At 39.9% G+C, this 22661-nt stretch overlaps 1 protein-coding gene across 1 annotated transcript; it reads right to left on the bottom strand.

The window, feature by feature from the left end:
- Window positions 1-4137: 4137 nt before the first annotated feature.
- On the bottom strand, window positions 4138-8607 carry LOC140478518 (C-C motif chemokine 20-like). Its single transcript, XM_072571776.1, has 4 exons — window positions 8494-8607; window positions 6517-6634; window positions 6338-6415; window positions 4138-6018 (listed from the first exon to the last, which is right to left on the bottom strand). Exons 1-4 carry the CDS (start codon window positions 8573-8575, stop codon window positions 5952-5954), a joined length of 345 nt encoding a protein of 114 aa, XP_072427877.1. The 5' UTR covers window positions 8576-8607; the 3' UTR covers window positions 4138-5951.
- Window positions 8608-22661: the final 14054 nt, after the last annotated feature.

Genomic DNA, 22661 nt, shown 5'->3' with positions numbered 1-22661 from the left:
AAAATGGAAATGAGGAGACATTTCTTCAGCCAGAGAGTGGTCGGCCTGTGGAATTCAGAGCACAATGTGGAGGTCGGGACGTTAAATGTCTTCAAGGCAGAGATTGATAAATACTTAACTTTGCAAGGAATTAAGGGACACAGAGAGAGTGCAGATAAGTGGCATTGAAATGCCCATCAGCCAGGATTGAATGGTGGAGTGGACTCGATGGGTCAATTGGCCTTACTTCCACTCCTATGTCTTATTGTCTTATGGTCTTAAGGAAGAAATGAACATGAAGGTTGGGGGTGTCACCTACATGAACAGGCTGAGCCTGAAACTCACACTGTGAAGTTTGTCCTGTGTTGCCTTCCATCTGCACCAGAATCACAAATTCATATTGCAAGCGAAAACATGGTTTAACCTCACCTGGAGTAGATGGAGTAGGTGTTTTGTTCTGTGCGAGGACATGGGCTGTACGTGTGAGTGATCTGAGGTGCCTTAAGAGGTCATTTCACTAATCAGGGCTTGCACAGTGAAGCTGAAACATCTGTAATTGCAGAATTCTGGATGCGAAATGTGTGCAGTGACCAACTATGTGAAATACAAATCCTGACCACATGCCATCTCCATCATATCAACAGTCATTAAAAATTTATCATAGCCATCTCTGAAGCAGAGGTAATCACAGGTGATATTAAAGGTGTTACCTCAGGCCACAATTCATAATTCAACCACTCATTTTTGTTGTTCATCCATGGGATGTAGGGGTCGCTGGCTAGGCCAGAATTTATTGCTTATCCCTAGTTGTCCTTGAGAAGGTAGAGGTGAGCTGCCTTCTTGAACTACTGCAGTCCATTTGGTGTGGGTAGACACACAAAGCCATTAGGGGCTGAGTTGCAGAGTTATAACCCAGCGACACTGAAGGAATGGCAATATATTCCAAGTCATTTCCCAATTTCTCACCCAGAACTGAACTGATTAGCTGGCAAGAAGTGGGAGAGCATCTCAACATGGAAAACTTGCCCGATTATTTCCTGATCAGTAGTTTTCCAACAACAGCTGTTGAACTAACTGATCTATAATTCCCGTGGCTCCCAGCTTTCACTCTTTCTAAATCACAGACCTACATCCATCATTTTCCAATCTAAAGAAACAGACTTCTGAAACAAGGAAAGTTCGGACTATTACAGTTGAGATATTCCCAATGTTTTCACGCACATTTTTTAAAATATTGGGATAGAAACTGTTTAGCTCTGGAGATTTGTCAATCGCACTGCCATAATTTTCTTCCTTCCTGTTATTTTGTTTATGTTAATTTTGTTGTGTTCCTGTCCCCGATTCAATGTATTACTGGCTTTCCTGGTGCGTGTGGTACACTGACCTCTTCCTCTACTGTAAATGTTGACACAAAGCAATTATTCACCAATTATCATCACTTCAGCCATTTCCTTATTTTCATTGACAATGTTAGCATTGAAAGGGTTAAATTAATAATGGTCAAAGTTTTCGCCAAATAGTTAGCAACAAGTGAAGCTGGAGCTAACAAACAAAGCATCCAGGCTGAAAAAGATTAATAGGTGTCAAAGACCTTGGGTAAGAAATAGACAATGCCTACAGAGACAGTGGGAAACATAGATGATAATGGACACATGAAATTGAATGTGAAAATTGTAATGTGCATGCTGTAATCTGTATGAAGCTTGAAGGGATTTTGTAATTCAGCTGAGTTAAGGTTTGAAGTCCTCTGTTAAAGCTCCTCTCCATATGTGCCTGTGAAATAACAAAATAAACATAGAGTAACACAGCACTGAAACAGGATCAATCTGTACATGCTAACCAGATTTCCTAAAATAAACTAGTCTTATTTGCCTGCCTTTGGCCCATATCTCCTGGAGCCTTCTATCAATTTGATACATACCCCTACAAAACCATTGTCAGTTTTCAACAACCCCTTATTGCTCTTCATGGCTTTTGTCCTTAATACAATGTCAAAAAACTGATACAAATGAGTGGTCCTCTAGCTATTTGAGGAGGATACAAGTGCATTTCTGTGGAACTAAGGTCTTCAGGGCAGGCAGAGATAACTGGGCTTCTGCTGCTAAGGGATAGTCATGAACAAGAGGGGTTCTCATGACAAATCACATAAACTGAGACGAGCTTTTTATTTCAGATTCATTTAAGTAGTGGAATTTGATTGAACAAAGTACCATGTTGGGATTGAATTTAAATCTTTGCATTATTAGCACAGATTCAATTATTACTAGGTGAGTGTCATAATCACTTTGTCATTCTGTTATCATATTTATGATACCCAGCTCTAGCTCTCTCAACCCCTCTTTGAGTTGTCTCACTGTTGTCTCACATCTCATACAAGATGAACAGAAATTTCTTCCCATTAAATAAGATCAAAAGACTTGATCTTTGGCCCCTGTCACAAACATCATACCCTCACCAGTGGCTCCCTGGAAGATCTCTGAAGATAAACTAGACCATTTGCAAACTTGGGGCAGAACGTTTCTGATGGCAGACTTTACTGCTTCCTTATGAGATATGACGGTAGGGAATGTATTTCTGCCAATCTTAACTGCCTGTTGGGCTTTTAATGTTCCAAGGAATGCTAATTGGCTGGAGGCAAAACTTCCAACCCTCACTCAGGAGGAGATCCTGCCTCAGAGTTGCCTCTAGCAGAAGCTAGAACTAGGACTACGAGCAGTCCGCAGATTCAAATTCCCAGAGTCCTGGACCGAGTAAATTCAGGGGCAAGATGATCTCACAGCAGGAAGGAATGGTGAAGTGAAGCAAGGCCTGGGAGAGGTTAGGGTGAGAACAGCCATTGTGGGGAATGCTCAATTAGGAAAGGGGACCACTGAATGAGGCAACTCCCTTCCCACCCAAGTCCTAAGGGGGGAAGGCCTTACCACGCTTCTCAGAATCTCTAGTGTAAACTTGAGGTTGAGTGGAACACTGCCTTTAAGTCAAAAGTCTCAATTTAGAGCAAGGCACATTTGGCCTCATTTACTCCATAAAAAATCGTGATCAAGGATGGATTGGAGGGTATCCTAAAGCCATCCAGGGAATTATGCAGGTCCACCAGTGCACACCTACTGCTGGAAGAGCTCTACAATGGGCTTCAAAGCACACATCCACTCCATCATTAAGACAGCTTCCTTCCACATTTATTGCATCAACCAGCCCCAGTTCTGCTTTGGTTCTTCAGCTGAGATCCTCCATGCCTTCATTCCCTTCAGTTTTGACGATTCCAAACCATGGCTGACTGGCCTGTCATCTTTCACCTTACAGAAACTTGATCTCTAACAAAACACGACCACCTCAGTACTAACTTATACCAAATCCCCTTCATGCATTATGTTTGATACAATCCCATAGATAATCGAACAGTCTCATGTTTAATTGCGCCAATCGAGATGGGCTCCAAGTCTAGCTGCAATTTTAACATTTTACCACCATTTTCAAAACTCTCTATTGCTTTGTCCGCTTCTATCTCTGTAACCTCCTCCAGCCTCGCAACACTTCAGCATGTCTGTTCTCTTTCACTTCCGACCTTTTGCACATTCCTAATTTGGCCACTGGCAACTACACCTTCCAAGCTTTGAATTCCTACCCTTTAGCTCTCGGCCTCTTCCATTTCTGTGATGTAGTGAGGAAGAGCTGCACTGCCAAAAGTGACACTTCTCTGGTGACTCATGAAACCAAGGTGGTATCAGCTTCCTCAATCCGACATAAAAGATCCCAAGATCCGTCTTCAAGAAGAGAAGTTGAGACCTGGCCAGTATCTATCCTGCAATTAAACTACAACATAGACCTTGAGAATGCTTGCCATATTCAACCATATCTGGCTATATTTCTTTGCATTACCATTCTTCAAGTTGTACTGTTGGCTTTAAAGATACAATTGCAAATTCCTTCTCCATTCTAAGCAATTTCTGATGGGCACTCCTGTGCTTAAATTTTAAACAGGCACTGAAAGCAAACAGAGCAGAGGGTAATGGTTAACATTACAAAGTAGACAAAATAGATTCATTCTTCTTTGGAAACAGCCAGAAATAACCAAAGTCACACACAGGTTTACATTATTTTATTATGATAGAAATAACAACATTGTAATTCATTGACCAAATAATATACATACGCGCGCATTAATGTAAAATGTTGTGGCAATACACAGAAACGAAGAGTTACAAATAACTTTTTGGAAATACAAGGAAGCGTCAAACTGAAACGATTGAGCAAGCTGTTCAGTTGTATCAAACTTCTGCAGGAAAAGCTTAAAACAGGATAGCCTACCCAACATTAAACTGGACACTGGAAATGACAAAAGCATATCTGACCTGGTCAATCCAACAAAACCATCCTCACAAATGTTTTGGAGCATGTGCCAAAATTGGGAAAGCTGCCTCACAGACTAGTCAAACAACAGCCTCGCATAGTCATTCTCACTGAATCATATCATACAGCCGATGCCCCAGACTCGTCTGTCTATCATCACTATCCTTGGTTACATCAGTACCACCAGCAAGCTACCCCCATCACAACTAAGTGGTATGTAGTCCAGTGGGTGTGTCCCTGGGTGTGTTCATTTAATTTAATTTCCTCCCAGAGGCACTTTATCAGGCAGGAGAGAGGCAGCTATTGACATCCGGTCAGACAGCATCTGAGGAGCAGGAGAATCAAACGCTTCAGGGTTTCATTCCTGATGAAGGGCTTATGCCTGAAACATTTATGCTCCTGCTGCTTGGATGCTGCCTGACTGGCTCTGTTTTTCCAGCACCACACTCTTCGGCTCTGATTCCCAGTATCTGCAGTCCTTACTTTCTCCCAGCTATTGACATCCATAACCTTCCAGCCTCCCCTCCACTAAAGTCTCTAAGGAAAAGTGTAATGGAAATGTCATGGAAGCGTCATGTCCTTATGTCAGTTGAAGTCCTTAAGTGGGCAATTATTATCCAATGAAGGGGATCACCTCCCTGTTGGTGGTATTAATCCAGCAATGTGCAGGGGCTGACCTTCCGGGAAAAATAACAGGCAACGTTGTGCAATGTTACTTTTGGGAACCTGGCGAGGTGTAACCTGTAGAAAGACATTAGTGTCAGATTGAGGAAACTGGCCTCAGGAATGTTGCGGGGAATGGTGGTCACTTAGAGCTACCCTTTGCCCTTAGTGTACCCCAGCATCCACCTCCATGATGCCCATCTCGCCACCACATGAGTGTTGTAGTAGCAGCAGCCACCACTTCTCCACTGGTGCTGTCATTCAATAGAACTACTGGCGTATGTTAGGCTGCCAACTATCAGTGAGTAGGGCTTCAGCCCTATGGTCCTTGCAGAGAAGGTTCACTGCTGTCCAGCTAACTCCTAAGTGATACTTACTTCAGAAGGGTGTCCCTAAAACAATGAAATAAGCCTGTTGGTTGAAACCCATGTTGACTTTATTAGGTGCTGCCAAATAATTTCAGACTCCATCAAGTCCAATCAGATCAAACATAGCCACTTGTTGATTGGGATGCTCTCTGATAGCTGCACAGAATATTCCATATTATTCTCAGCTCCTCAGATAATGAACCAGTTTATATTTACATTCAGTAAGAGCTAGATGACATTCTCATAAGTGGCATGCAACATTCAGACCACACAAATGCTTAGTAATGTCTATCACCAGCAAGACAAAATACCCATCACCTCCGACATTCAAAGGCATCACTGAAGCCCCACATCAATATTTTGTCAGTGAATGTGGAAATACATTATTTGAAGCTAATATATTCAAAATTAATCTTAAATGCAGCCTCAACTTTTCAGAAACCATGCTCATAACTAAACCAGTATATACACAATTTGAACATGTCATTTCAGCAGCTAATACTACAGTATGGCTTTAATAAATTTGAAGCACTTAAGATTTAGCTGTTGCAAAAACCTATACAATAACCTTGTAAGATGGTAATAAGGATATCAGTTAACACTTGCTGTTGTAGGTTGAAGAACTTTGTTTTTCTGGGACATTTTCTCCAGCTTTGCACTAAAAACCAAAAAAAAATTAATTATAGATCCTTCGAAATATTATTGCCACTTTGATCCCTGTATAGAGAACAGGTAATAAGTTTATTTCTTGTTGGCATTTTTGGCAACACCTTCAAACTGAGCAACAAAAGTTTCATTGAAAGCTAATGTTTCTAACAATCGGACTTAAGGTAATTTTATACCTAACTGTGTACCAGTCTGAATAGTTCCTGGCAGGTGAGGTATGCCAATGAAATTCCAAGACAAGCAAAGATTCTTATTAATCCATAACACATACAGAGTCTTTGGGAGGATGAAAGCAAAGATTGCACTTTTACCTTAAATAGCGAAGTGCACGTTTCACCCATATATGTTTTGGATCTGCACAAACCCACCGACCTTTCACGGTATACAGTCTGTTAAAATAAATGATGGAAAAGATTAACTTTTGATTGGCTTTAAATAAAAGTGTGACATTTAGAAATGATTTGACTTTTAGATCTCGAGTCCTACTCACACAATTGCATCTATTCTGCAAGCTTCATTGGACTTCTGCTCCACATAGCCAGCAATGCGCATAAATGGGAGAGATCCCTTTGAATATTTCAGGCAACAGTCTTGCACTTGTATACGTACTGGAACAAAGAGTTCCCAGAAGTGTTACAAACTGATATGTAAAAAAGAAGTACCTCATTATTACTGCGAGTTTACATACTGGATTGCTATGGTTAAGTCCCATACTACTCTACAATCTCCAGCAACTTTGCATGGTAGCACATTTCTTAATTTTCTGGACTATCATTTTTATTGCATCTTTTTTGTGTGATCAACTGATCAGGCAGCAAAAACACAGACCCAAAGTCAGTAGGTTCTTCTTAAAGTACATGTGTGTCAAGTCCCAGTGGTGGTCCCAAATGCAATTGCAAAATGAAGGCCTGATTGGCAAAATGGCACAAGTTTTCTGCCAGATCAACCTATTGGGAAAAGAAATCAGGGAAGAACCTCAAAAATGCATATTCCTTTAAACATTTGTTTCTTAATTTCCTTGTGATGCCAATAACAGCAAGTATGAATAGGTACTCAGGCCTCCACTGCCATAGACCCATAATCCCCTCCCCCATTGTGAGACCCTGAAAGAAACTGGCAGCCAAATTAATTACTAATCTGTCAAAAGCAGGGAGCATCTGGAACTTAAAGGGCAGAAAGTTGGCTAACAGAAATTAAACAAGCTCCAGAAGTTAAAATTCTTAAACAATGGCCATTTCTTTGTAGCTCACAATATTGTTCCAATGATGAAAACAGGTCACATAAACAAATACCTGTTGAAATTATTCTTTCAGAAATGAGATGAAGGTTACTGCTCCAATAACACGAAAGATAAATGATTATGTGATATAATATTCATTCATATCAATCAAGAAGGGCTTAGTTTTTTTCAGTGATCTGTGCTAAACCAATTGATCCCAGTTGGTGTAGTGGATGGAGGAGATAAGATGTCCAATGTCCCTCAGCCCAACAAAATGAAAGCAATCAGCTTAGAAATATAAATGTGCAGATTCATGCTGATTATTGACTGAGGGAGTTGAAAGATGAGTTGACCAGATGGACAAGGTGGAGGAAACTTCACTGAAGTGGATGGACCATCTATATTAGAGGCTGTGCAAATAGCCATATATTAACATAACTGCAAAGAAAATTCATATGGACTCTCTGTGGGTATTTGGTTCCCTCCATCCCTAGATTTCATCTGCCTGAGTAATTAGTTACACTCAAGTGTGAAAAGCTATGATCAGGATAGGAAAGGACGGAGCAACAAAATTGGAGCAGGAAAAGGAAAGAGAAAAAGAAGGATTTGGACATGGGTGGCATATTGTTTTTGTAAACTGTAGATGCCCCAAAACATATTACACCCAATGAACTATTGCCCAAGTTGTAATTTTGGAAACACATGGACAATTTTTGTGCAGCAAATTCACACAATCAGTAATGCTTTAAAGATTTGTTATATGTTTATGATCTTGAATGGAGGATAAATATTGGCCAAACTGCTGGGGACAAACATCATACTGTTCTTTGTATTAGCACCATAAGATCTTTAATGGTTCCCTAAAATATAACTAGGGTCTCATTTTAGCATCTCATCTCCAATACCACTGTCTTCTTTCAGCACTTCACTGGAGTATTTGCCTGGTTTTCTGTGCTCTAGAGTGGGATTTAAACCAACAACCTGTACCACTACTACTTGAACTGTGGCTGACACTAAATGTGTCATAAATTATCATAATTTCGCATTTAAATCATCAAGGCTGCATTCACTTGAAATATTTCAAATATTTTTTGAGCAATTGTATTTTAAGTTTAAAACAGTTTTGTTTTCAATTGCTATATTTTAACTCACTGATGCAATTATTATAACTTCCTACCTCAATATTATGCAACTAGATGATCCATAACAACCTGTATAGAATCAAAAAAGAAATATAATGGGACTTACCTGCATGTGATCCAGAAAACCAGATCATAATCAGGATCACCAGGAATTTCAAATTAGCCAAACCAGTCACCTTATGACCCATTATCCTCTGTTACTTTTTAGTTTTTACTAATTGATCAGCTCAAGAGACTGAAGCTGAGATCTATTGCTAGTTTCTGCATGCTGTTTGTTTGCTGATGGGACTTTTATAGATGTTTGTTCATTATTGCATTTACCACAACATAGTCAACTCCGCCTATGACGAAATGTTCTTTCATTAATAACAAAAAATACACACTGATTTCCTGTTCAATTTTCATCATTTTTATACACAAATATAGGCCACAAAGTTAACATGTTGCAAGAAAATTACAGTTATTACTTTGCATCTAATCAAACTTCCTTTGAGTTTTATGCTATTTGCAGCAAATAGAAAGTTTCTGCAATTTACCAGTCCCAAAGCAGGCCAAGCTGAAAGCAACACTAGCAGTCTGTGTCAAAATAAAAATGTAAAGATTGCATTCTAAGTCTCTACACTGATGTGCTGATTGTATATCCGTACCTCCAGCAAAATCAGAAGCACAAGAGCTGGATTTTCCTCTTGGCTAATGCAATTTTACTGGGAAAGTAGACTAAAGGATATCAAAGCACAGTCATTCTGGAGACTTCCCTGGGTGCAGTGGATCACTTAGGTACATTGTAAGATGGAATGCATTATTTTGTATGCATGTGCTCTAACTTAAATCATTCCTCTGTATATAGGTGGTCCAGTATGATTTGGCAACAGAATTGTACTTTCCTGAGACAATAGACCATGGTCTAGTTGACTGTGAAGAGTGTCTATCCCTGAGTGCCATGTAATGATCTCCATTGGGAAATATATGCACCTGTATGTTGAATGAGTAATATGGCAACAATGACAATTTTCTTATTAATCCTGTACTCCACATTTATTTTTAAACTTGTGTGATCAATACATGAAATTCACATTGTCAAGGAGATAGAGTTGGCAATGCTGGATGAGGATTGAACCAACTTGCATGCAAGACCCACATCATTAAAGTGTTGAAATTGTCTTAAATTTACTAAGTAGCACTAGCCTTGTAAAATTAAACTGCAGTCTAAACAGTATATATTTTTTAAAAATGGTTCTTTCATACTTCCTCTGTACTTTTCATTGGCCAGATGCATTGAGGAATATTGCAGTTCCCCAAAACTTTATTTCCAAGATAAGGCAATTCAGTATAAGTCAAAGGTTAAAATGCTAACATGGCTTAGATACATTTGGCACCTGCCTTTATCCATTGGGCACTATTTGAATGTGCTCTGATGATTTGGATGAAATGAGTGAGCAGCCGATACAGGCATTGTGCAGAACCACTGACAGTTTTGTCTGCTAAGGCTAAATGTAAAAGATTTGCTTTGCCTTACATCAGTTTGTTATTCTGAATCTTCGCACTGCAAATAGGTACTAATCCAATGCATAATAAATTAAACTTTCTCCTGTCGCTGCAGGAAATCAAGATTCTTTCAACCAGTGTATGTAAGGTTTAGCAAGGGGCATAAGAATCAGCAATGTGATTGAACATCCCAAACCAGTCAGAGATATACCATAAGATAACCTCAGCAAATCCTCACCCTCAGTACACTTGAAGAAAGTGTAAATCAATAGTATTTCTTAAGATCTGCATCCAATCTTTATAAATCTTCTTGCCACCTCAAGGTGTTTATGAAGTATAGGATCCAATTTAAACCCATTCAAAAGCCATCCACTTGTTCAGTGTTAAAATTGGGCCCAGATCTGTGTTGTGTAGCCAGTCTCTGCCAATAAGAGCAATGGGATGAATGGCCAAGAAACGTGTTTCTGGTAGCTTTTGTTGAGATATAATGGTAACCAGAACTCTAGAGCATATCTGCTTCTATTCCCATGGTCCCACTGGATCTTAAATATTCAAGAACTGCTTATACCTCTATTACACAAACATCAATTTAGACAATGCAGCATTCCCTAAACATTGCACTGAATTGTCAGCCCAGATAATATACACAAATCCTAGAGCTCGGCTTAAATACAACAGCAAGAATGCTAACAATGCGATTACACTGCCTAACGAATTACTGTCTTCAGCTATTTAGGTTTAATAAGATTAATAAGCAATTCATGAAAATTCTAGAGGGGCTTATTTGATTACAGTTTGCTATCCATGATTGCTGGAGATGGAGTAATTTCAGACAAAAGTACTTTGAACTTTTTTGAGCAAAATATAATTTGGTTTTCTCTATACCAGCTCCATTTTATATCCTTCATAGTCATCAGTATAAATAGGTTTTAATTCCCTTAATTTTCACAAGTTGAATAATGCCACTTTTGATGTTGCATGGTATTTATTTTGTTGCTTTTTTGCTTGTTTTTCATCCTCTCAGCTGAGGTTAGAGAATTATATGCTCACAGAGGTAAGTTAATATGATCCAAATTTTATTCAAGGATTCTGCTCATATTTCTTCATGTTTACTCTTTATGGTTCAGCAATCGAGAATGTGCTGTATTATTTTGTGTCTTTGTGTTTGTTTGATTGTTACTTTGGTTTCTGGAGTGGAATTATTTACTAGAGATTGACTTGTGGTTGTATAGTGAGGCCTTCAGTTCAAAAACATAATAGCCACTATTTATCTGATATTGCCATTCACTGCAACAATTGAACAAATATTACACTGTCTTGTCGCACAAACTGCAGTTCACCGCCAACTTCTGTATACTGTAATACTGTAGATGCCTGTCTGCAGCCAGTAGATGTCAACTGTGGTTCATTGGTATCATAATATAATTCTTTGAAGTTTGCATCACATGTAGACAGGATAGCTAAGAAGGCATTTAGCACGCTTGCCTTCATTGCTCACACCTTTGAGTATAGGAATTGAGATCTTATATTGAGGTTGTAGAGGACATTGGTGAGGCCTCTTCTGGAATACTGCATCCACTTTAGGTTGCCCTCTTTTGAGAGGTATTTCTGAAGCTGGAGTTATTCAGGTTATTAAGTTATTCAGCTGGAGAGGGTTCAGAAGACATTTACCAGGATGTTGCAGGGCATGAAGGGTTTGAGTCATGGGAAGAGGCTAGATAGGCTGGGACTTTTTTCATTGGAGGGTAGGAGGTTAAGGGATGACGTCACAGAGGTTTATAAAATGATGAGCGGTATAGAATGCCAGGTGTCCTTTCCCTTGGGTGGGGAATATCAAGACTAGGGGGCATATTTTTAAGGTAAGAGGAAGAAAATTTAAAAAGTCATGAGGGGCAATTTGTTTTTACACAGTCAGTGATTTGTATGTGGAATGAACTTCCAGAGGAAGTGGTGGATGCGGGTACACTTACGATGTTTAAAAGACATTTAGATGAGTACATGAATAAGACATGTTTGCAGAGACATGGGCCAAGCACAGGCAGGTGGACTAGTTTAGTCTGAAATTATGGTTGGTGCGGACTGGTTGGACCAAAGGGTCCATTTCCATGATGTACGACTCCATGGCAGCTTACAATCACCTCTCAGTCAGAAAGTTGTGGGTTTAAGCCCCACTTCAGGGTCTTGGGCACATGATTCTGCATCTGCCTGATGCTCTGTGCAGCATTGAGGTAGCATTACTCATAACCACAACACCACCCACCCTCAAACCAACACCAGCAACTCTAATAACTACTTAGTTCGTAATGTGACCCAGATAAGTACTGGCCAGTGAATTCAAAGTATTCATCAACCTGACACCTGCAGCATGCCCTGCTATAGAAATGAGAACAGAGTGTGGAGACAGTTGCTCCACTAACGTCACATCAGTTTTAGCCTCAGGTCAAATTTCTCATCCTTGAAGTTCGTTTCAGTCAGAAACATTAATAATCAAGAACTCCAGCTAAGATTAAGAATGAAACAAATGTTAATTTCATAAGAACACTTGTCTTCATTTACGATGGACGGGAATGCATGGGTACATTAAAAGGTGATAGCTCACATTTTGGACATCAGTGTTCTAGGTAGCTCAACACTTACATGCTACATTGCAGCCAGCATGGTGAGAGACATATTGTTAAACTCTTACATTTCAACTCATCAGCTCTGCTAGTAGAAGACTGGTGCATATTTTTACAGGATGTAGACTCAAAGTGCATTGTGCTGCAATAAGTGTGACGCACTTTCTAGTCTGCAGCTGTTTGTAATTAATGTACATTAATAGGATGTGAATTTATGCATCTACGTTTGCGTATTTTCAAACACGGAGAAAAGTCTAAAGCAAAAGTATAACATGATAAATTAGCAGTTTATTATACACATTCATTCACTTGCAGTGCAAACATGTTTTATTTGGGTCACTGAATACATCCAACATTGAGTCATCAGGCTTCACCTATCAGTTTAAATGTTTCACATTACAATTACTATAGGTTTGAAAAATACAGAATGTTGAATGTGACTGAAACAGTACTTAAGAAATGAGCAAGGCCATCTTCAAACCTAGTCGTCCGATTTAATCTTCTTTTCTCATAAAAATTTCCATTACACATTGGAAACAGTAATGAGACTCCCCCAGTCTATAAATTCTTCTTTCATTCTCTGGATTAGAATAATTTCAGGTCCTATCAACATTAGTTAATGGATGACAATATAATGGGGACAATGTAATGAGTGAATTAGACTTGAAATTAGAAGATCCAATTTTGAACAGGACATTTACACATGGGTCTCCCAAATTGATTCAATTTGCACATTTTGTCTGGATTATGAGAAAAGTGGAAGAAATTCCAAGTTCCTAACTTTGGATGAGAAGTCTAAATGAAGGGAAATGGATGTAGTAAGGATCCTTCCAAAGCAGAAGAGAATCATAGAGAAGATGAAAGAAATTAAGAAGTAATAATGAGGACAACTGATCAGTTTTTAAAAGCTTGCAAGGGAGGGTCCAATGGAGGGAAGAATCCATGATTTGGAGGTTCTGGAAAAGAATAATTCCTCAGGCATAATGCCATTAAAGTGAGGAAGCACAGTGGACAATGTTGAGGTTGAATTGTGGACAAACAAGTGATGAAAGCTCCAAGCACCATCGTCATACTCCTAAAAGTAGAGACAAACTGAGAGACTCTGATAGCAAGAAGGGATTGAGAGCATGAAGTGTAAGATTGACAAACAGAATAAAAGCTGTAACAGCTCTTAAATCCACAAGTATTCATTTGATACAGCAATACTTAATCCCTGCCCATTGGATTTTCACAAACACTTGCGTTGATCAAATTTAATTTTCAAAGTTATCCATGACTTTAAACAACAAACTTTTGAGGATGATTGCTGTAGAATGTTATTAGCACCCAATGAATACAAAGTTCAGATTGAATATACTCTCTCTGCCTGCCATTAAACTAGTTTTGAAGATAGCTTACTCTGCCATCAATCCACTGGACCATAACATAAATAAAACCTAAGTGTAAGTGAATTGATATTTTGAGTAGTAATTGGATTGCAGTCATTCAAGAAAGCTGCTCAACCCTACCTTCTCAAGGGAAATTAGAGATAGGCAATAAATGCTGGCTCAGTCAGTGACACCAAGATCTCATAGACAATTTTGTTTTAAATTGAATTAGTATCACCCTGACTCTGGGCACTAACAAATCATGAAATAGGAATTAACTTAGTTAGAGTTGTCTTGATTGGTGTGACTCAACTCCTGATTGGATTAGTTGACTGAGCTAATGGAGACAAGTGTGTGGTGCTGGAAAAGCACAGCAGGTCAGGCAGCATTTGAGGAGCAGGAAAGTTGATGTTTCAGACAAAGCCCTTCATTCCTGATGAAGGGCTTTTGCCCAAAACTTCAATTTTCCTGCTCCTCGGATGCTGCCTGACCTGCTGTGCTTTTCCAGCACTACACTCTCGACTCTAATCTCCAGCATCTGCAGTCCTCACTTTCGCTTGAGCCAATGGAGAGTCTATCTCCATTACTTCTAAAGATTTAGAGAATATTTCAAACAGACCACCTTACACCTTTCCCAGTTCATGGTGTTTAGCATGCTTGGAATGCTACCCTGATAGTCAAGTAAGAAAATCAGATGAGTACCTGAGAAACACACTAGCCATTAGTTCGGTTTGGTTACAGGCCTGCATCGACAGTTGATCTCAGTTGGACTGGCACTGGGTGATAGCATGGAAGTGTACTCCAGAAGATAGTCAATAACTACAGGTAAAGACAGCCGAGATAAAACTTAGTGACAGAATACTAGTTTGTTGCATTAAAGACAGGTTTCTTTGGACCTGTACCTAATTGATGCTTGGATCTGCTAGTTGGCAAAATAAAAGTTCACTGTATTTGTAATTACAATTCAATGTCTCATAATGCAGCTATTGTTATAATTTTCAGCTGTCAGTTTCAAATGTTGGAGCTGGTTAACCTCTAAAACTTGGTAAGGAGGATGTGTTAACCTTCCAACCTCCTTCGTAAAGTTGTTAAACACTTTTCAAATGAGTCAATGAAATATAAGGCGCTCCTTCAATAAACAACAATTTTGTGATTACCTGTTGGAGAAAAACAGTCATGAAACCGCTTTCCAGAAACATGGTTGGATGACAGTACAATAATTTTGTGGTTTGAAACAAAGTGGCTTGATAAAAAGGAATGGTTGATTAAAGAAGAGGCAGATCAAACAATGGCATATGAAGGGGACAGGAGGGACTAGATGGTCTATGAAGCGTGTTCTGTAATCTCATCATATAATGACTACAAATTGTGACTTGCAACCTTCTACTTCCCCATCATACAATTGCACAAAATACTGTTTAGGGAAGGAACGACCTTTGAAGATGCCTTTCCAGCCCCGAAAGGTGACTGGGGACAGATATCCCATCCACGTGTCTTCAGCGTGAAATGGTGACAGCAGTGAAGAACATGCCCATATTCCCTTTGAGTGCTTGCAACAAATCTGCAATCTTTGCACCAAGTATTCATATTTGAAATGAACTTTGATAAGGCTAATTTGAAAGTTAAAAGGTCATAAGGTTCAATCACCTTCCAGTTTATTATAGTGTCAAGTATATACTGGACTTTCCTCTGGTGAAGTGCTGTTTATATTTTAACTAAGGATAACTTAATATTAAATTCTTTTCAGTCAGGCCCATGTTGCAATTAGATGCAAGTGAAATTATTCAAAGCCACTTTGCAGCAGCAACTAGTCACTTTGACCACTCTCAATTGTTGCAAAATCAAACATCAGGAGCCTTTTACTTATTGCACATGGTGTGGCGATGTCACAAGGCTCAATACTGAGACCTACAGCCTTATTCATTCCGTGTTACCAATCATCAGTATTAGTACTGAATTGCAGCATTTTTGATATTTTATTATTTTAATCTTTTTCACCCTTACTTGTTCTAATAATTCTTCAATGTGTCATGTGAAAACATTTTAAGTTCTAATTGTTCTTTGATGTAAATATGTTAAGGTTTGTGATAGACAATCCTTTCTTGATGCAACATACCGTTAAATGATTTGTGCTGAATAGCAGGGCAATTTTCTGACTAGGCATTTAAAATTAATGCATTCTGCTTGAATTGAATAAGGTTGTTATACATCCAATCAAACTAAAATTATAAATAAATAATGCATCCATTATGTTTTATCATTTTGAAAGATTGCACATCACTTCATACATTGAATTACTTATTTAAGTGTTACTATTGATATGCCGGGTTTAACAAATAGATACCATTTAAGTCTATTAGGACAAGTTAAATATTGCTTTAATATATCTGATTATGCCAAGGTGTGTGTCCAAGGCTAATACTTGTGGATAAATCATGCATTATTATTGATTATATTCACCTACAGACTGCCACATGTGCAGTATATTTTCTACATTGCATTATATTCTGAAGGATGTATTGGAATTGGATATAGTGCGACATTAAGAGAGAGAAAGTAACACTCACTTCCACATCTCAGAAACAGGGATAGTCTGTGCTCGAAACATCGACCCTTCTGCTCTTTGGATGCTGTCTGACCGGCTGCATTATTCCAGCACCACACTTTCTGACCACGATATGTGTGTACCCTGTGATGTCAAGGTTCACAAGGTTGCATTTTCCAGAAACTGCACCCAGTCCACATGCTGAAAGCAGCATTCTGGGCTGAAGTTTCCCATCTTCTGGCAGTGTTTTTTTGAGTGAAATTCACGGTACCTAGTCCAGCATAGTTCATGAGATTTTGAACTCATTACTTATACATTAAGGGAAAAGTCACAAATGTTTCACTTGATATCGAGATTCTGCCCTTTTTAGTTTTGCTTTATTTTCCTACCCTTCTCAGCTTTTCCCACAGAAATCAAGACAGGAGAGTTCCGACCTCTAGATTTGAAATCCTTAGAAAGACTGATGGAGAAGAACACTAGATACATAACAGAAAATAAATGCACAGATAAATGCTACAAATGATCGAAACCTTAACTCACAACATACGTTTTCAAAGAATTTCTTTGCTATTTATCCTTACCATATATTTATTATTAAACTATTAATAATAATTAGTAAGACAAATTATTGAACAAAATTATTTTAACATTGCAAGCATAAATGTAAGCTATTATAAAAACCTAATGGCATTTATTACAACTTGAGGCAATGAAAATAAAGAAAAATGTTTAATACAAAATGTATTTGCATGATATCCACACCAGCTCAATAATTTTCAGCAATAATTTAGGGTGACATGGAAAGGTCAATAGCAAATAAAATCAGCTATATTATCACACGTGGCTGATGGTAATTTAACCACTTTTTTTGTAAATTCTATTCCTTATTTCTATTTTCAGATTTAAAGTGTAATGGCTTTTTAAGTTGTGAGTCATTTCATCAGTGGAAAGATCTGCCAAGGGATTGGAAGTTGCCTCAACCAATTAAAACAGGTTCCGGAGCTACCTATAAAAAGATCATTGGAGAATCAAGGAAGATCACTCATAGCCTGGGACAATGTGACTATTAGTTGCGATGCATTTTGTTTTTCCAATCTATATGTTTTTGGCACTTCCCATAATGATCTTTTCATGAGTTATGCCATTTTGATACTGCTTCTAAAGCCTATACATGGCAGTATGACTCTGACTGTTATGCCAGCAAAGTACTGCATTAGGCTGTTTACAGCCTGTGTATAACACAACACATGTATAATATGAGTACCAAAGGCAAATCTGCTCAGGAAGCCCACATTTGTTCATCTGCACTGTCAAAATGCAATCTAATTTCTAGGTCACTGACTTCAGTAACATTAGACGTAAGCCTAGTGTCCTAGTTGAACAATTTTCTGAACGTTTAGATACATTTAACTCTAACATCTTTTATCCTTTCCATCCAATGACAATTTTGTCAGGGTGATTGGTTAACCATGCCGGAAGTTTCCCCAAATGTAACCTGTGACTTTGTTCAGGAAAATCTCCTTGATATATGAGATAATTTAGCTTCAGTTTCCATCTTATTTCTTCCATGCAGATGTCATTCTTCCACGTTAAACATTATTGGTAAGTTTTCCTCTTCTATATTGCAATGCTAACTCTGAATGTATTTCATATCGAGACATTGTATCAGCTCCTGGAAAAAATAAGAATGCATTGTTGACTGGGAAAATTTGCAGTGAAAGAAATTGTAATTTGAACAGCATTGCAATTTTGAACACATTGTATATTAGGATAAAACATTGAAAATTGGTGCACCAGTTTGAAGTATACAATGAAACATTCCAGTTAGGAGCCCTTCCAGCCTTCTCTACCATTTGATCAGAGAGTCATACAGACGTACAGCATGGAAACAGACCCTTAAGTCCAAGTCATCTATGCTGACCAGATATGCTAAACTAATCCAGTCCCATTTGCCAGTACTTGGCCCATATCCCTCTAAACTCTTCCTATTCATATACCTATCCAGAGGTCTTTTAAATGTTGTAATTGTATCAGCCTCCACCACTTGGTCTGGCAGCTCATTCCATATAAGCACCACCCTCTGTGTGAAAAAGTTGCTCCTTAGGTCCTTTTAAATCTTTCCCCTCTTGCCCTTAAACCTATGCCCTCTAGTCCTGGACTCCCCTTCCCTGGGGAAAAGACTTTGGCTATTCACTCTGACAATGTCCTTTATGATTTTATAAACCTCTACAAGGTCACTCCTCAGCCTCTGACACTCCAGTAAAAACAGCCCCAGCCTATACAATCTTGCCCTCTAGCTCAAACCCTCCAACTTGGCAACATCATTGTAAATCATTTCTGAACCCTTTCAAGTTTCAGAACATCTTTCCTAAAGCAAGGAGACCAGAACTGAACAGAGTAGTCCAAAGTGCCCTCACCAATGTTCTATAGAGTCACAACACGACCTCCCAACTCCAATGCTCAATGCCCTAAACAGTAAAGAGACAGCAGGCCAGGCAGCATCCGAGGAGCAGGAGAATCAACGTTTCAGGCATAAGCCCTTCTTCAGGAATGAGGCTGGTGTGCCAAGCATGCTGAGATAAAAGGTAGGGGGGAGGGTATTTGGGGGAGGGTCGCTGGGAATATGATAGGTGGAAGGAGGTGAGGATGAGGGTGATAGGCCAAAGATGGGGTGGGGCGGAGAGGTCAGGAAGAAGATTGCAGGTCAAGAGGGCGGTGCTGAATCCGGGGGTTGGGACTGAAATAAAGTGGGGGGAGGGGAAATGAGGAAGCTGGAGAAATCTACATTTATCCCTTGAGGTTGGAGGGTTCCTAGGCAGAAGATGAGGCGCTCTTCCTCCAGGCGTCGTGTTGCCATGGTCTGGCAATGGAGGAGGCCAAGGACCTGCATGTCCTTGGTGGAGTGGGAGGGGGGGTTAAAGTGTTCAGCCAAGGGGTGGTTGGGTTGGTTGGTGCGGGTGTCCCAGAGGTGTTCCCTGAAATGTTCCGCAAGTAGGCGGCCTGTCTCCCCAATGTAGAGGAGACCACATCGGGCGCAGCGGATGCAGTAAATGATGTGGGTAGAGGTGCAGGTGAATTTGTGATGATATGGAAGGATCCTCTGGGGCCTTGGAGGGAGGTGAGGGGGGAGGTGTGGGCGCAAGTTTTCCACTTCTTGCGGTTGCAGGGGATGGTGCCGGGAGTGGAGGTTGGGTTAGTGGGGGATGTGGACCTGACAAGGGAGTTGCGGAGGGAGTGGCCTCTCCGGAACGCTGATAGGGGTGGGAAGGGAAATATATTCCTGGTGGTGGGGTCTGTTTGGACCCACAACGCCTGGAGGAAGAGTGCCTCATCTTCCGCCTAGGAACCCTCCAACCACACGGGATGAATGTAGATTTCTCCAGCTTCCTCATTTCCCCTCCCCCCACCTTATCTCAGTCCCAACCCCCAGATTCAGCACCGCCCTCTTGACCTGTAATCTTCTTCCCAACCACTTCGCCCCCACCCCCTCTCCGGTCTATCATCCTCACCCTCACCTCCTTTCACCTATCGTATTCCCAGTGCCCCTCCCCCAAATTCCCTCCCCCCTCCCTTTTATCTCAGCGCGCTTGGCACACAAGCTTATGCCCGAAACGTTGATTCTCCTGCTCCTCGGACGCTGCCAGGCCTGCTGTGTTTTTCCAGCACCACATTTTTCAACTCTGGTCTCTAGCATCTGCAGTCCTCACTTTCTCTCACTAAACAGTAAAGTCAAGCATACCAAACACCTTCTTCACTATCCTATCGACCTGTGATTACGCTTTCAGGGACCTATGTACTGCACTCCAAGGTCCATTTGTTCAGCAACATTCTGCAGGACCCTACCATTTATTTAGATTAAACTCCATTAGTCACTCCTTGGCCCATCGGCCCATCTGATTAAGGTCCTGTTGTATTCTGAGGGAACTTTTCTCATTGTCGAGAGTTATGATGCTGGAAAAGCACAGCAGTCAGGTAGCATCCCAGGAGCAGGAGAATGAACATTTCGAGTGTAAGCCCCTCATCAGGAGTCCTGCCTGACCTGCTGTGCTTTTCCAGCACCATACCCTCGATTCTGATCTCCACCATCTGCAGTCCTCACTTTCTCCTAGTAACCTTCTTCATTGTCCACTACACGACAGGTGAAGTGCTGGAAGAATGCAGATTGGCTAATGTGATGCCATTATTCAAGACAGGTGGTATGGAAGAGCCAGAGAACTATAGATTGGTGAGGCTACCATCAGTGGTGTGTACGTTATTGAAGGGATTGTGAGGGACTGGAAAGGCAAGGACCAAGTAGGGATAGTCAATATGGTTTTGTGCATGGGAAATCAGTCTCACTAACTTGATTGAGTTTTTTGAAGAATTAATGAAGAGGATTGATGAAGGCAGAGTGATGGATGTTGTCTATATGGGCTTCAATATGGGGTTTGACAAAGTTCCTCATGATAGACTGGTTAACAAGGTTAGATCACATGGAATACACAGAAAACTGGCCATTTGGATAAAAGATTGGCTACAAGGTAGGAGACAGGGAGTGGTCGTAGAGTGTTGCTTTTCACACTGGAAGCCCGTGACCAGCAGTGTGCCACATGGATTGGTGCAGAATTCACTACTTTAGGTCATATGTAAATGATTTAGATGTGAATAGAGGAATAACAGTAAGTTTGCAGATGGTCAGTTCAAGACTTTTCTGATTATGCCTCAACTCAAGTTGTCTACTCACTGTACCCTTCGATTCCCATGGAATCAAGAATGTATCCAACTTGGCCTTAAAAATATTCAACAATCTGATTTCCACAAACTAAAATCCTCTAATGAAAAAATATCTTTCCTCACCTCTATCTTAAATGGAAAATCTTTATTTTTAAATGATGTCCCTTACCTCTAGTCTCTCCCCTCAGAAGAAACGTCCTTACAGCATCCAATCTCTCAAATCCTCTTGGGATCCTATACGTTTCAATAAAATCACACCTCGTTATGCTAAATTCCAATCGGATACAGGTGCCAACTGTTCAACCTTCCCTCATCGTATAACCTTTTCATCCTAAGAATTAGTCTATGGGGATTGTTACAAGGTCAGTGAGGTGAGCCTCATAGAATATGAGTTCCCTGATTGGGGCTGTTAATCTGGTCCAATCAGGAAGCCCTCGCTAACATGTAAAAAGGACAGTATCAGAAAAGCTGACACTCTGGTAGCTGACTCTGAATGAGGCAGTACTAAAGTCAAGGACTGTTCACGTGTAAATAAAGGGTGACTTGGTGATGGATACCAGCCCCTGTGAAGTTATTTCACAGTGGAGTGAACAATTATTAATTAACAGCCATAAGTTGAATTGCTTCACAACCCAAGTATGAAATAGCAATTTGAGCACAAAGACTTAACCCTCTGGGCCTAGTGTAAGGAAGCAGCAATTATGTAAAATCTCATCAGAGATTAGACACTGGAATGAAATGTTGCTGGAAGATTATGTTTCTCTTTCCCCTGCTATTTTGTGCAAGGAAATTAATGCTGATCGCAGATGATTCAGCTGCACATGCACTAGCTGCCACAGTGTGGACCAATTACATAACTGCTCTTGAAGCCTTTCTGTACTGAATTTATTTGCTGTTTCGCATGAAATAGTTCAAAATATCTGTTTGATAAAGTTTCCTCTTTGACTGTTAACATGGGACACGAGACAAAGATGGCTATCTACATGGAATTAGATTGGAGATCAGCCAAGACCCCACTGAATGTCAGAATAGACGCAAGGGGCAAACTTACACACTCTTGTTCCTCAGGTCCTATAAAGTTTAACATGTTTCATTACAGATAAAAATTTTATTACAGTAGCTGTTGACTCCAAGGTCAGTGCTGTATTATTAGCTTACATGTTGCATATATTCTTAATGGCTCAATTGACAACACATAAATCATGAAATATAACCAAGGACATTTTTTAATCTTAGGCACACAATGTTGAACCCAAGCACCAGTCAATTTTGTCATGTATTATGCATAGTTTTGCAGTCTTATCCTGCCATGCTCCCCCTTTTCTTGAGCTTGATGACAAAATGGTTGAATATTACTCTATGGATGACAGCAGACTTCCTTACCAATTGCTCATCCTGCAGCAAATGTAAAGTGTTGCAGTAAAGTTAATAATACACAAATTTCAGAGTGTCAATCAAATATATTAAATGAAAAGATTTTGGGAGGGGCAAACCCTAACTGCGGGACTTGACTATACTGACTCACTCCAAACAACAGGAACAGCAA

The sequence above is a fragment of the Chiloscyllium punctatum genome, chromosome 6 (genome assembly GCF_047496795.1).
Source record: "Chiloscyllium punctatum isolate Juve2018m chromosome 6, sChiPun1.3, whole genome shotgun sequence".
Taxonomy (NCBI): Eukaryota; Metazoa; Chordata; class Chondrichthyes; order Orectolobiformes; family Hemiscylliidae; genus Chiloscyllium; species Chiloscyllium punctatum.
Note: the sequence above shows the minus strand (reverse complement) of the source record. Positions and strands in the feature narration are given on the sequence as shown.

Bases quoted from the DNA above. Each gene is read 5' to 3' on its own strand.
- LOC140478518 (XM_072571776.1), bottom strand. From the start codon at position 8,575: ATGGGTCATAAGGTGACTGGTTTGGCTAATTTGAAATTCCTGGTGATC. The intron at 6,635-8,493 runs GTAAGTCCCATT...TCTTTGTTCCAG, and splicing joins GTTTTCTGGATCACATGCAG to TACGTATACAAGTGCAAGAC. The intron at 6,416-6,516 runs GTGAGTAGGACT...TTATTTTAACAG, and splicing joins TGCAGAATAGATGCAATTGT to ACTGTATACCGTGAAAGGTC.